Source organism: Acanthopagrus latus, chromosome 15, assembly GCF_904848185.1.
Source record: "Acanthopagrus latus isolate v.2019 chromosome 15, fAcaLat1.1, whole genome shotgun sequence".
NCBI lineage: Eukaryota > Metazoa > Chordata > Actinopteri > Spariformes > Sparidae > Acanthopagrus > Acanthopagrus latus.
In genome coordinates this window covers 5,213,617-5,226,551 of record NC_051053.1, presented here as the reverse complement: position 1 = coordinate 5,226,551, position 12,935 = coordinate 5,213,617, and the positions used below count along the sequence as shown (strand labels likewise).

The 12,935-nt window shown below is 46.6% G+C and overlaps 1 protein-coding gene across 11 annotated transcripts in view; it reads left to right on the top strand.

Moving 5' to 3' along the window:
- Positions 1 to 12,935, top strand: part of zmiz1a (zinc finger, MIZ-type containing 1a) — a 108,255-nt gene that overhangs the window by 74,216 nt on the left and 21,104 nt on the right. For 10 of the 11 annotated variants that reach the window (XM_037124131.1, XM_037124128.1, XM_037124129.1 and 7 more), the window contains 2 exons: positions 661 to 774; positions 3,880 to 3,985. In XM_037124131.1, the coding sequence (XP_036980026.1) occupies positions 661 to 774; positions 3,880 to 3,985 (220 nt within the window). Of the gene's footprint in view, positions 1 to 660; positions 775 to 3,879; positions 3,986 to 9,448; positions 9,848 to 12,935 lie in introns of those variants that run through there. The other variant, XM_037124132.1, reaches the window with a different exon arrangement.

Genomic DNA, 12,935 nt, shown 5'->3' with positions numbered 1-12,935 from the left:
AAAGGGAGCCCAATTTTTAAAACCGCTTATTGTGTCCTGCTAGACTGAGTAGCCTTCAGACACTGGGAAGAAAAGACTCAACTGTTTCAGGCCTCAGTGAACAGGCGAGAGAGACAGACAGAGACTGAAAGAGATTAGACAACACACCAACGGCGCACGTTGAGTCCGCACACATAGCTGCCAGGACCAAGGTTGTTTTTTTTCTTTGTGAGCAGCCGAGCCAGCCAGTGGACTACTGGTGCCGAGGCTCTGTTACACTCTGAAAACAGGCAATGAATGAGGGCAAGAGAGAGAAGAAGGAGGACTGAGGGAAAGGTTTGGTTGCTGTGCGGGTCATGGGGGTGAGGGCTGGGTGTTGCCAAGAGAGATTAACTGGAAACACTGGCATCATTGTCGATATGGGTGTGATCTCCTTCCCCACAATGCAGCAGGGCCCTGAGTGGGCGTACGTTGGAAGGAGTCAGGGTCCTCACAGGGTTGCGCAGAAACACAAGACATTAAATCGAGGCAGTTCGGAGGGAGAGCGCAAGGCTGCAAAACGATTTGGTTTCAGCGTTTTTCCAATTTGTACTTAATCTGAAGCAAAAAAACCCCCAAAAACAACGCTCATTATTTCCCATTGTTTCTAATGGCCGTCTCTTCTCCTCTGTGTTTGCGCAGCACTTACAGAACCCGGCCAACTTCCACTCGGCGGCCACAGAGCTGCTCGACTGGTGTGGAGATCCCCGGGCCTTCCAGCGACCTTTCGAGCAAAGCCTCATGGGATGTCTGACGGTACGCAAACACTAATTATGGTTTTTCGTTTGGGTTTTTCAGGTGCTTTTTAGGAGACAGGAGCAAAACAATAATTATATTTTGGGTCGTTAGGAAAAAAAAAAAAAAAAACACAAGCTGATGTGTCCACTTCTGAGGTGTTTATCCTCACATTTTGTTTGAGTTAGACCTGTTTTTTTTTTTTTTTTTTTTCAGTTTATCCAAGGCGGCTGCTTAGGCCGTCAGGGGCCAGTGACACAGGTTAAAGTCCTTGTCACCAGCTGCCTCTCTCCACTTTGTGCTTCACACACAAACACACACACACACACACATTGAGAAAGAGCCCTGAACAGGACTGTGGGTAGCCAGTCACCTCTGGCTATCGCCTTTCAGCTCACCAGCTACCATTCATCGATCTGGGCACAGGGCCAGAAAGCCGCCCTGCACCAGGTGTGCGTTAAAACACTCACACACACACTTACATACAAAACCACATGTGCGAAAGAAGCTATAGAGCAAAGAATTGAACGCAGCGTTTATCGCAGAGATCAGCCTTTGGAACCGCTGAAGGTACATTGTCCCCAGCTGAAGTGGTAGCGTGAGCAAACAGATAAATGCTCATTAATGTGTAAATCACAATAAAAGCCTCTTAAAGGCTGATAAAGAGCTATACAATGGAGCCCACCACTGAGATCCCTCTCAGCATGGGGCCGTTTCCATCAGCTAAATTGTTTCATCAGGCTCGGAGAGCAAAACGGCTTCTTATCTGGAGAATTACGGCGCGCAACAAGTCGGCGCATTCTTCCAGGGATTTTGCCTTCATCGCGACGTTACCTCGCTTGTTCTGCATCCGAGTGCTTCTATTTCAATCACAGCCCTTGAGGTTTGTTGAGTGAAATTGAATGTCTGCCTCGTGTGGAGACGCCTGTTCCCTCTGGCATGTTGTACATGTGGAGGTCATCCTCCGATCCCTGGCGGAGTATCGACTCTAGAGCCAATAAAAGATGACATAACTGAGCTGTCAGGGCTGCACTGTTAGCTCTGTCTGCTTGTTGTATTTTTTTTTTACTTTCTTTATGCATGCTGTTTCAAGAGTGTGTGGGTAATGTCAGTGCACACAGACATCTGTGTTATCTCTGCCTCTAGTCCCACAGTTTTCTAAAATCGCCCACTTAGTTTACTCGGAGCTGTCTCTCACATACCACTGTTTCAACAACAAGCTGAAAAGAAACTACTAAACTATGAACTGATTCCTTTTTTTGTGTGTGTGTCTGAATGGCCCAGTAACCCTTCAGGACCTCTTACAGCACTGTTTTCATACCGACTGGAATATGGGCCTGGATGTACATCTCCTCAATGGGAGATTATGCCGGAAAAAAAGGCTTATGAGGTGAAACACTGTTAAATCCATGTTGAATCTATGCTAGCCTCTGTAGCTGGCTGCCTGCCTCGTACAAACTGTGGGGCAGAGTCAGTCACGCAGGAAATGAAACGAGTGACACAACATGATTCGACCGTTTGTCGGAGTCGTCATCGTTTGCATAATGTGGTTGGCTTAGTCACTGATGTTGTTAGGTATTTAACCCTTAAATGACATTTTTGTGTCTCCTTACAAGCTCTAGATAAATAACAAACTCTTGTTTATTGACACGACTTCAGCGGCTTTTCATTGAGCACTCAGGCAGCTGTATTACCTGTGACGAAGGCACTTTATGATCACTGCTAGCTGTTGTGTTGGCTCTCTTAAAGGCACCCCAGTTGACCTTGTTAACGGTAATGTGTGTTCTGAGGTCAGAGGGAGCAGAGGAGTAGTCATCTGTTAGCAGATAAAAGCAAAGGGGTTTCCCTTCTCGTAATGATTTAGCCGCGCCTCTCGAGTCCTGTTTAACGTCACTCAGCATCCACCCTTTAACGTTATATTAGAGGCTGCTGCTTCACGTCCTGTAAATGTTCGGCATCTTTTTGAAGCCAGTAACACACCGGCTCCTCTCAGAAATCGGAGGGAAAAGGAGGAGTTTAACCTTTGTTCAGCGTTTACCTCCTGGTCTGCTTGGGTGTTTGAACCAACAGACTTCGGTGAGCAGACAAACTGTTCACTTTAGGGCCAGAGCGGGCTTGTTTGAGGATAACCTTTCAGAGGCTCTGCTCGTTCCGCAGAGCGACTGTGGTTTGGCTCTCTCCCCTCTCTTGGAGGTTGATGCAGTCATCAGACTCAACCTGACTGTGGATCAGTGGCGCAATCCAGACTGCAGACTCCACATTAATCCCACTGTGCCTGTGTGTTTGTGAGCTAAATGGCAGCAGAGGCTCAAAATACAAACACAATTAAGAAAGTGAAAGGACTGAGATAAGATCAATATCTTACAGTAGAGCATAAGAAAGTGCAATTTACCCACTTTGTTGTAGTGATGAATTATGTAATAATTTAGAGCTGCTGCAATGGAATCAATAATTTGAGAACTGATTAAGTGGTTTGAGTAATTTTTCAGATCCGACCTTTGATACTTTCCTTCGGTGTGTTAAATGGTGTTGGGAATGTAAAATGTCTTGAAAGTTCACCAGCCCATAGTCTGCGCCAACCAGAGCTCCTCTCTCCCACACAAAACGCTGCTCCTGAAACGCATCGTCAGTGGTCCTGCCTGTAATACCGTGACTTGTCGACATCACATTACTTCACTGTGTCAAACATTTGCGTATTTAAGGCCTTTAATCACGGTACAAATGAAGCTGAAATCATGACTGAGCCGAGTGGAGACACGCTGAGCGGTGTTGGCTCTGGCGTGTGTGAGCTGACCAATCAGAGAAGACTAGGTATCCTGAAACCTAAAACAGAGAGAGGTGGAATACAGTGCCCTGTCATTGGGCAGTATGAGAAAACTGAGCAGTAAACCATGTAAACCTGTAACCCACTAAAATAATGAGCCAGAAAAAGAGCATCATGTGTCGAGAAACGATCAGCCTCTTCAATGTGAATGTTTGCTGTCAGTAGTTTTCAGACATTTTAAGGGCATACTAATCGGCTATTTCGTGCAATAACCCACTGTGGAAACAACTGACCATATAAATGATTAATAAACAGGGAGCCTGAAGGATCACTCACTTCCTGCCGCTCCTTTCGTCCTCCAGGTGGTGAGTCGAGTTGCCGCTCAGCAGGGGTTCGACTTGGACCTGGGCTACAGGTTGCTGGCTGTGTGCGCCGCCAACAGAGACAAATTCACTCCCAAGTCTGCAGGTAAGACCCACCGCTTTACTGAAACGCCAGCAGATGCATGCCCATACATCATCCCACTTACTGCTGATGACTTGCAAGACGGTGGATGGTAACTTCGCTCCTTGTTCTTTGAGCTACACATGATTCACTTCTTTATGAAACACAAGTTCTGCTGAATGGCTTAGAGAGAGAATCCTATGATCATGCTAACATCATTTAGTCCCTCTCTGTGCCCCGTCTGTTAAAGTTACCATGAATCTGTGGTTTGGAAATGTTTCTACTGGCGACTGGGACCACAGACATGGCACAATAAGCCAACAGGGCATTATAATGTCAGATATTTTTAGTTTCCATTAAACATTAATGTGCTATTGAGATGAGATGTCCGGGTGGTAGCCTCACTAAAACCGTCCACTCGTCTTTCCGTGCTAGCCCCCCCCCCCTCGCTCATATGTGCAGCCTGCGTGCACGCGCACATGAGCGCCAGAGCAGCAACGCTACCCTCAGACATTTATCATTCAAATCCAATCCCCCTCCGATCCATACCTCCCCTCCCCGCCTCCCACGGTCCTGCAGGAGCGGCCTGTTCTTGTACATTTGTCAAAGTGAAATCTGCAGAGGCGGGAGAGACAGAGAGGAGAGAGAGAGAGAGAGAGAGGGAGAGAGAGAGGGAGAAAGAGATGGATGGCTGGGGAGGTGTTGCTGATGTGTGCTGGACCACTCACTCTGCCTGACAGGGACCCTGACAAAGCCGTAGCCAGCCAGTCAGGACACAGATAAACCTTTGTTCGGCGATTACGTAAGTGGGAGTAGTGAGAGTCAAATATTTTGATTCGACTGTCGGATTTCTTTGTTTTCTCTGACAGGGCGCATATGTCACTGTTTCATAACAGGGACTGCGGTGACGGCGCTGACAGTGACGCTCTGAAAACTTATCCCGTAATTCCTCACACGAGCTACAACTGAACGCGCAGGAGTGCGTCGGTTTCTCCTGGGTTTTCTTCTTGTTCACATGTCCCTTCGATATATGAACCTTCGAGTTGAATATCCTCTTTCAGCTGTGGTGGGAAGCGTCTTGTTGGGAGGAACTTAAGTGGTCAGACAGACGTCAGCGTACGATATTGATTGCTGTGTTTCTCTCTCTGTCTGTGTTCGTGTGTCGGGATAATGTGATTGTTGTGCAGACACGGCCCGCACCGGCTGGCTGTCTGAGCCCAACTGACAGTCAGAATCATCCTCAGGCCGGCTGATGGTTCTGGGATCTAATAGAGGACAGCACCGGGTTTCAGGAAGGGCTGTTTATGCACAGCGGACAAATGGGAACTGGAGTGTAATTACAAGGGTTGGTGGTGCGGGGTGGGGGTGGGGGTGGGGTTGGAGATATGATGCAGCCAGTCATCAAACGAGGCAGGAAGGCTGTCGGGGTGGGAGGCAGATGTGACTCAAGGCAGATCTTACTCACTGAGCATCCGTCTTACCTCCCTCACAAGGACGTCTGTCTGAGAAAGCAGACGGGAGGGCGACAGAGGAGACGTGATGCACACTTGAACTCAGAGATAGGTGCGTGCGCTCATACAAATGCATCAACAAGGATGCAGAGAAGCGTTCGGCTGTTGCTGCTCCATCAGCTCTGTCTGCATTATGTGTTTTTTTTTTTTTTGTTTTTTTTTTGGTTGTTTTTGTCTGTCTTTGTGTGTGTGTGTGTTCCGTGCGTGTGTGAAAGTGTGTCTAATTGTGCAGCTCCAGCACAATCTTCTGACAGCCGACATGGTGACACAGAGCTGCAGATCTGACACCTGAGAGCCCAGACTGAGGGCCAAGGAGTCTGGGATGCTCTCTGCGGGCTCCTCAGGGGAGGAGAGTCAGACTCTTAAGACTCAAAGGATCAATCACACTGATGCTTTCTTTCAGGGCATCTGTTAAAGAGGAAGTGGATCAAACAATTTTATCTTCCCTTTTTTCTTAACAGTTCGCTGCACAACTAAGTTTACTTTTGTATTTTCCTCTCCAGCTACAAAAGAAGGTGGAGCCTTGATAGAACATCGATAAACATATAATAAAATATGTTTATGAGACCACTGCGAAAAGAAAGTCCTAGGCATGAACAAATCTACGCATTTTTATGAATTTCTTTTAATTAGCAACCTGCAAACAGTGCCAGCACACAAGATAGACACTGAATACATACAACCACATTTGTAATAATGTGAATATCTGTGCAGCCTTCGTTGCTCTCAGTCTATTGTGTCATTTTAAACCAGTGCTTGACTAATACCTGAACTGTCGTATTGATATTTCAGCTGATATGCACAAGAGTTTTGCATTGTGTGAAATGACTGATCAGCACACTTGACTGAAAGTTTAACACTCCTGACATAAAAGCACAAAGTGTTGCCCCATGTGACCCGTCAACAGCAGACTGCTGCCGCTGAGCTGTCTGGAGATTGTGACCCTGCAGCGAGGCCTGCGGGATTAGTGTGTTGCTCTAATCTGGAATCAGCCGGTGAAGAGCTTTATCTACTGTTAGGCGAGCTAGCATTAGCACTTTTAACTCTCCGAGCCCGCGCGGCCACGCAGCATTAACGCCGTTAGCATGCGGCTGTAGCGGGCTAGCCTCGCTAGGTTTAGTTTAACGCTCTGAATGGAGCGAATTGCACGTTTGGATTTCTTTTCGTGTCGTCGTGCTTGACGGCCTTTTTTTCAAATCCTTTAAAACCCACAGTCCATTTTTTTTTTTTTTTTAAAGCTTCTTAAACCTGTTTATGTTTCCCTCCTAATAATCTGTAGTCTGCTTCACACGGACGTCCAGCTGAGAGGTTCATTAGATAATAGGTGCGCTGCTGCCCTACAAACACACACAGCCCTGATAGACTCTGAGCTGTTGGGCTGCCGTGAACTTCGGCAGACAACAAATCAGATTAGCCACGTAATCTCTCAAGGGTTTTACCGTTTCCTTCCTCAGTGAATCTGTCACCACGCTCACAGCCGCTCATTCTCTCCCTTTAGCTCCAACAACAACCCCACAAAATGATCATTATGATGACTTTCTTGGCTCTCCTGTGACAGCGTCCCCTCCTCTCAAGTTTTAATGAGATGAAAGTGAGTCTTAAGTGCGGCTCAGTTTGTGTATTATGTTTTCGACATGACTTGACACGCTCTGGATTAGCTCCTCCCTGGAATGAATGCTATGTTCTTGAAAAACCTCCCTTTAAATGTTTAAGTCAGACGCAGGCTGCTGCTTGTTCTGCTTCTGTCTCGCCTAAAAAAGAAATAATGATTCAGTGATTTATGCCGGCATCACGTGTGATCAGAATTCACACAGGAGGTGAAGCTCCAGCGTTGAGTAATTCACTGAATTGTGGTAAAAGAGCAACAGATTTTTTTAAAGATCTTCCCAACTGATAGTTTCTCTCTGATGTTTTTTTTTTTTTTTTCATGTTAGATTCCCATCTTCTGCTGATTAAGAATGAGTGTTTGAAAAGAAAACATGGCGATGGAGGCTGGGTAAATTCCCAGAGACGGACTCCCTCTGACATTAAAAAGAAACGTTCGCAGCAGAGCCGTCATCGCTCGGTCAGTCAACAGAGCGTTCTCACTGGGTGATCTGGTCTCTCACATCAGGAAAACAGCCACACCGCTGTGTCAACAGTGACAGAAAACTTCCAGGGTGTGGCTGTAACTCACCCGGTGTCCTCCGGAAAAAAACCACACACACACACACACACGCACACACACAAACACACACATGAAAACACGTCGCCAACACATAACTCCCATTATTCAGCAGGCAGTGCAAGAGAATGAACTGAAAATAAGTGCTCCCATTAGACTTTGTGGAGACTCATTGCACGGTGTGTGAGTGCTTCCACACACACACACGCGCGCACACACACACACACACACTCACCTCTTCCTCTGGCCTACAACATGTCTTCCACTTATCTGTCTCAATTTACGTTCACTTGATTGATTTTCTCACCCCGTCTTTCCTTCCATCTTTGAGCTGTGTGTGTAGAACCAGAGGAAGGTGTAGGCATCCTTTGTTACTGACCCAATCAACCTTACAGACTTTTATATTTAATTACTGCTGAGTAAGAGCAGCGCGCTGAATTATTAACAGGAAACAGGGTTTATTTTTAGCAGGCGGGCCTCTCCTCTGACACTCTCCAGTGGTTCGCCTTAGATGATGAAACCCCTCTGCAACCCAAAACTACCTTCAGAACATCACTGTTAAGTTTATAGGAATAAAGCTCATGGGGAAATACTCAGCTGCATGCGCTGCCTCTAGCTGATTGGGTCCTCTATCACTTGCTTCCTAATTGGTTTGGTTTACACAGTTGCAAGTAAATTCATTATGGTAATATCCCAGCAGTCGCTCTCAGTACACAGAGGGCTCTTTTCTTGTCAAAACCGGATGAGCGAATGATTCAAATCCTCCTTTTGTTCAGGGTTGACTGATCTAGCACCCACACCTTAAGAGGACTCAACCAACCCCCCCCACCCCCCCGTCCCTATCAAGCCCTCAGGGGCTTTTTAACACACCCTTTTCAAGTTATATTTCTGTCCAACAATGCCTCAGTTGTGTGCGCTTGCTGCTGCGTGGGATATTTGCGAGACTGTTGACGTGAGCGCGTCTGTCACACAAAAGCCACACGAAAGGCAGTTCCTCTCTGCTGTCACAAGGCCAGTGGGCTTTCCCGCTCTCTGGCTGCACGGCACATCTCGACGTTATTGCTAAGGAGAGAGCGAACGGTGACAGCTCAGGTCTTTCCTGTTCATTCATCCAGATTGTTGGGTTATGTCAGGGCCAATGCGAGCAGGAGCTGAACTCTGGTTCACCCTCAACCTGCCTCCTCTTTGATTCAGCTGCACTCAGATATTCGTCTCGTCTCTTGATGTGTCTTGTTGGTTGGATTTACAAAGTGGCCTCTGATGAAGGCAGGGCGGCGTTGTCAGGTTGTCCGGAGAATCCCCCCCCTCCCACACCTCTGATAGGCTGGTAACTTACAAGACTTCTGCCTTTGAGTAGATTGATTTTCACATCTTTTACTTTCTTCTCGTCCCACTTCCTCTCTCTCGTTCGTTGGCTCCCAGCCAGCCCCAGCAGCATATTAAACCCCTCCCATGTATGCGATCTGAGCTTGCAGGTTTTTCTGTTTGTTTTTTTTGTTTGTTTTTTTCTGCCCCTTACTAGCTTACGACGTGTGCATGTGTGTTTCTGTCATGGCATCTCAGAGAAACAAGGCAGTGGAGACAGACTAGGCTGAGCACGTCGATAACAGCACCTCACGACAGAGGTGAGAAGCACTAGAATATCTTGCCTTCTCTATCTCCACTCCTGTTTGTCTGCGTCGGCTCGTTGTCTTTATCTCTTCCTCTCATCCTCGCCTGTCTCCTCTGCTCCCTCTGTCTATTTCTCTCCCTCCCTCCCTCCCTCCCCCCGCTGTCTCGAGAGTGGGTTGGAGCCGGTAGCAGGTACAGCAGGAGCCCATTAGTGCAGAGCCGCACTCTGATTGGATAAGCCGGAGAAACCGGGAGACTGCCTCTGAATAATTGATGTGCATTGTGCAGACGCTGGACAAGGGAAAAAGACAGATCAGAGAGCAAGGCAGGGGATAAGAGAGTGAGCAAAAGAGAAAGAAAGAAAAAAACAGAGAGAGAGAGGAAGACAGGAGAGGAAGTAAGAAAGAAAGAGTGAGCAGAGTAAGGGATATGTGCAGAGAGTGACAGTGATAAGGCGCAGGCAGGAGGCTTGGAAGCAGCAAAAGCTTTGAGAGTTGCCACTGGCCTCTGCGGGAACAGGAGCATTTGTGACACTTGAGTCTTTTCGCTGCGCTATGAAGGGAATGAGATGAGATGTGCAGGGACTCTGCTTGGCTCTGGGTAAGTGCGTGCATGCATGTGTGCGTGTGTGAGTGTGTGTGGGTGTATGTGTGTATGCCGTCCATGTGCGTATCTCTGCACTAAACTATGTGGCATATTATTTGAGCGTGCGTGGGGCCGGATCAGGGGTTAACAGAGGCCAATTGAGCAGTTGATTTAGGTCTGAGATGATGCAAATTCATTCATTAATAATGCACTAATTGAAACTTGGTTTTCGTGTTAAAGTACACTCTGTTAAATAGACTCGAGTTTTCTGACTGCACGTTGTGTAATTGAATTTAATTTTGCTGCCGTCTCGTCCGTGTGTGCGACTGCAGTCTTAAAGCACTGACCGCTCAGACAGGACAGGATCAGGACAGATCAGCTGACCACAGGTTGACCTACATGCTGTTCTGTCATGGCGTCATACTGAGTGGCTTTTTGTCTGTGTGCACTTGTGTGCAGATATACATTGGCGTTATGATGTATTGGTCAGCTTTTGGCTTGTTCTTGGTCTGTGTGAGTCTGTTGAGGTTGTGGCCTTGTTTAGTTAGGCTTGTGGTATAAGATGGTTTTTTATTTAGGCTATGTTTTGACAGGATTGTTGGTCATGTTTAGATTTAGAGGTCTAAGATTTGATTGCAATTAATTAATCGATTTGTTGTCAACTATTGAAATAATCACCAACCGTTTTGATAGTCGATCAGTCAGTTTGAGTTTATTTATGTTTATTTTATTTTTTTATCTGATTTCAGCTTCAGCTTCTGTCTGGTTCCTTTGCTCCTTTTATGACTGAATATATATGGGTTGTGTGCAAAATAAGACATTTGAAGACAACTATCGATTAAAGGTGCAGTGTGTAGTTTTGGGCAATGCATATAATACAGAATCGGTGACTGATTTTTTTTTATGCCTAAACAAACTCTCTTTGTTTTCATGACTTGATAAACTGAATAACAAACTGACCTTACCCGACAACACAATGTCATACTGCTTTACTTTATTTAGATGTGGCGGACCCTGCCACTTTTCTACTTCAAACAGTGTGCTGGGGACGTTGTTTTCATCTGAGAACAGCTTGTTTATTCAATCATGTAAATAATTTCTGAGGTTGTATCATTACCTCATTAATGTTGTAAATATTAAGATTATATAACTATAATGACTATTTTCCATTCCAGTCCCTGATGTAAAGAATGCAGATTGTACATCATGCATTCAACTACTTCCTCCAGTTTATGACATCTAAAGGAGTGCATATCCATGTTGGTGTGAAGGGAGCAAGTGTGTGTTCGTGTATGTGTTTCTGTGTCAGGAGAAGATGACCCACTTTTCCACTGTGGCTTCTTTTTTTTTCTTTCTTTTTTTTTTTTTTGAAGTTTGTGACCTGTGCTCCGGAGCTGGAGCCTGTCTGCCCGTCCGCTCATTAGAGAGGAGGAGGAAGGGGGGGGAGTGTAGTCACGGAAGGACCGCTGCACAGACAGGCCTGCTCTCTGTTTCTAAACGTCTTAAATGCACCTCTCACATAGGGAAACAACACTTCCTTCACATGAATGAGTAAAAGGGCAGTTGGGTAATAAAAGGGACGCGATGCTGCAGGCTATTCAATCAGCGCTCGATCCAACCTTAAAAGTGACGACTTAATTAGCTCTCGTAAAACAATCGCAGTCAGTCTCCCACTGACCACTGTAGAAAACACGATGTGACTTCCAGCCAGTAGCTGTCGAGCTGCAGCACTTCCTGTTAGCCCGAGCGTGGTGTAAACTGCTGAAACCGTCTGCATCCTCAACCTCCACCTCGCACCCCCCGCCCCGACTTCCTCTTTTCTCTCTCGACACACTTCTTTGACCGGTTGCAACTGCACTCTGGCTACTTCCCATCAGGCTGTTTAGTGACTCATTCATGACATTTTAACTTTGAACTGTAATGCGTGCTGCCCACATTTGTTTCTGCTTCTCTTGTGAATCATTGCTTGAACACCCCCACCCCCTGCTAAAAGTATGCGGACCAGCGAGGTCGAGAATTGAGGAAGGTGCTCCTGGTTGGACAAGCTGATGTGAAGTATTGATAGCGGGGTAGAGGGTGGAGCTCTCGGCGCCTCGGGCGATGCAGGAATCTTGCAGGATGTGTTTTCCGGAAACACTTGTTAATCACCTCCATACTGAAGAAACGGCGCTTCAGTCAAGCCAGGGTGTGTTGATGAAATCCTCCGTCTCCAATACACCTGTGAAGCGCCACAGCTGGAATCGCATCCCCTTTTTTTTATACCCGCCGCGCTTTATTGTGAGACAGCAGCCGCAGGAAATCTCAGAATTCCTGATTGTGTTTTTCACCCTGATGATTTCATTGCGGGGGACGACAACAGTGTGAGATGAAAGACGCAATTGTGGAAGTTGAGACAAGTGGTGTGTCTGGTTATAATTAGGCATGTGATATTTACTAGTTCCCCTCCAGTGGTGAGAAGCTGCACATGGCTGATAAGAACAGTTCATTCACAGCTTGTTGTTCTCTGATGCCGTGCGAGGCGCCTCACGCATCTTCACACACGCTGTTTGTTTACACACCAACACACACCCCTCAGTTTCCATATTTACTTTGCTTTTTTTTTTTGTTTGTTTTCCCGCACTTATGCTTGTGTCCACATACCTGTTCGCCAGCGTTTACCTGTTTGCTTTTACGTGCCTTTGAGAGTCTCTATGCAAATGTGCCATGTGACTCAGACGTGGATAATGGGTGTGCGATCATATGTGGGATCGCTGTGAGTGTTGTGACAGCTCCCTGAGTGGTCGTGAACCCCCCCCCCCAGGCTCAGTACTGTAAGCAGGACGCGCTGAGTCACCGAGCATGTGACGCAGATACACCTGATTTAATTTCCCGGTCAGGAAGTGGGTCAGATCCATAGGTCAGCGCCGTGACCCCTGTCGTAACAAATGTATCAGGAGCAAACATGTAGTGGTGTGTGTAACAGATGAGCTGTGTCATGTCATGCAAAAGAACAAACATGTAACAATGAGTTGATAAAAGGAAGATTTGTCGCACTCGTTTGAGAACTGATTCAGTTTTAAAGGGAGAGTTCAGCCCAGAATACGGATTTTTTCCTCTGACCTGA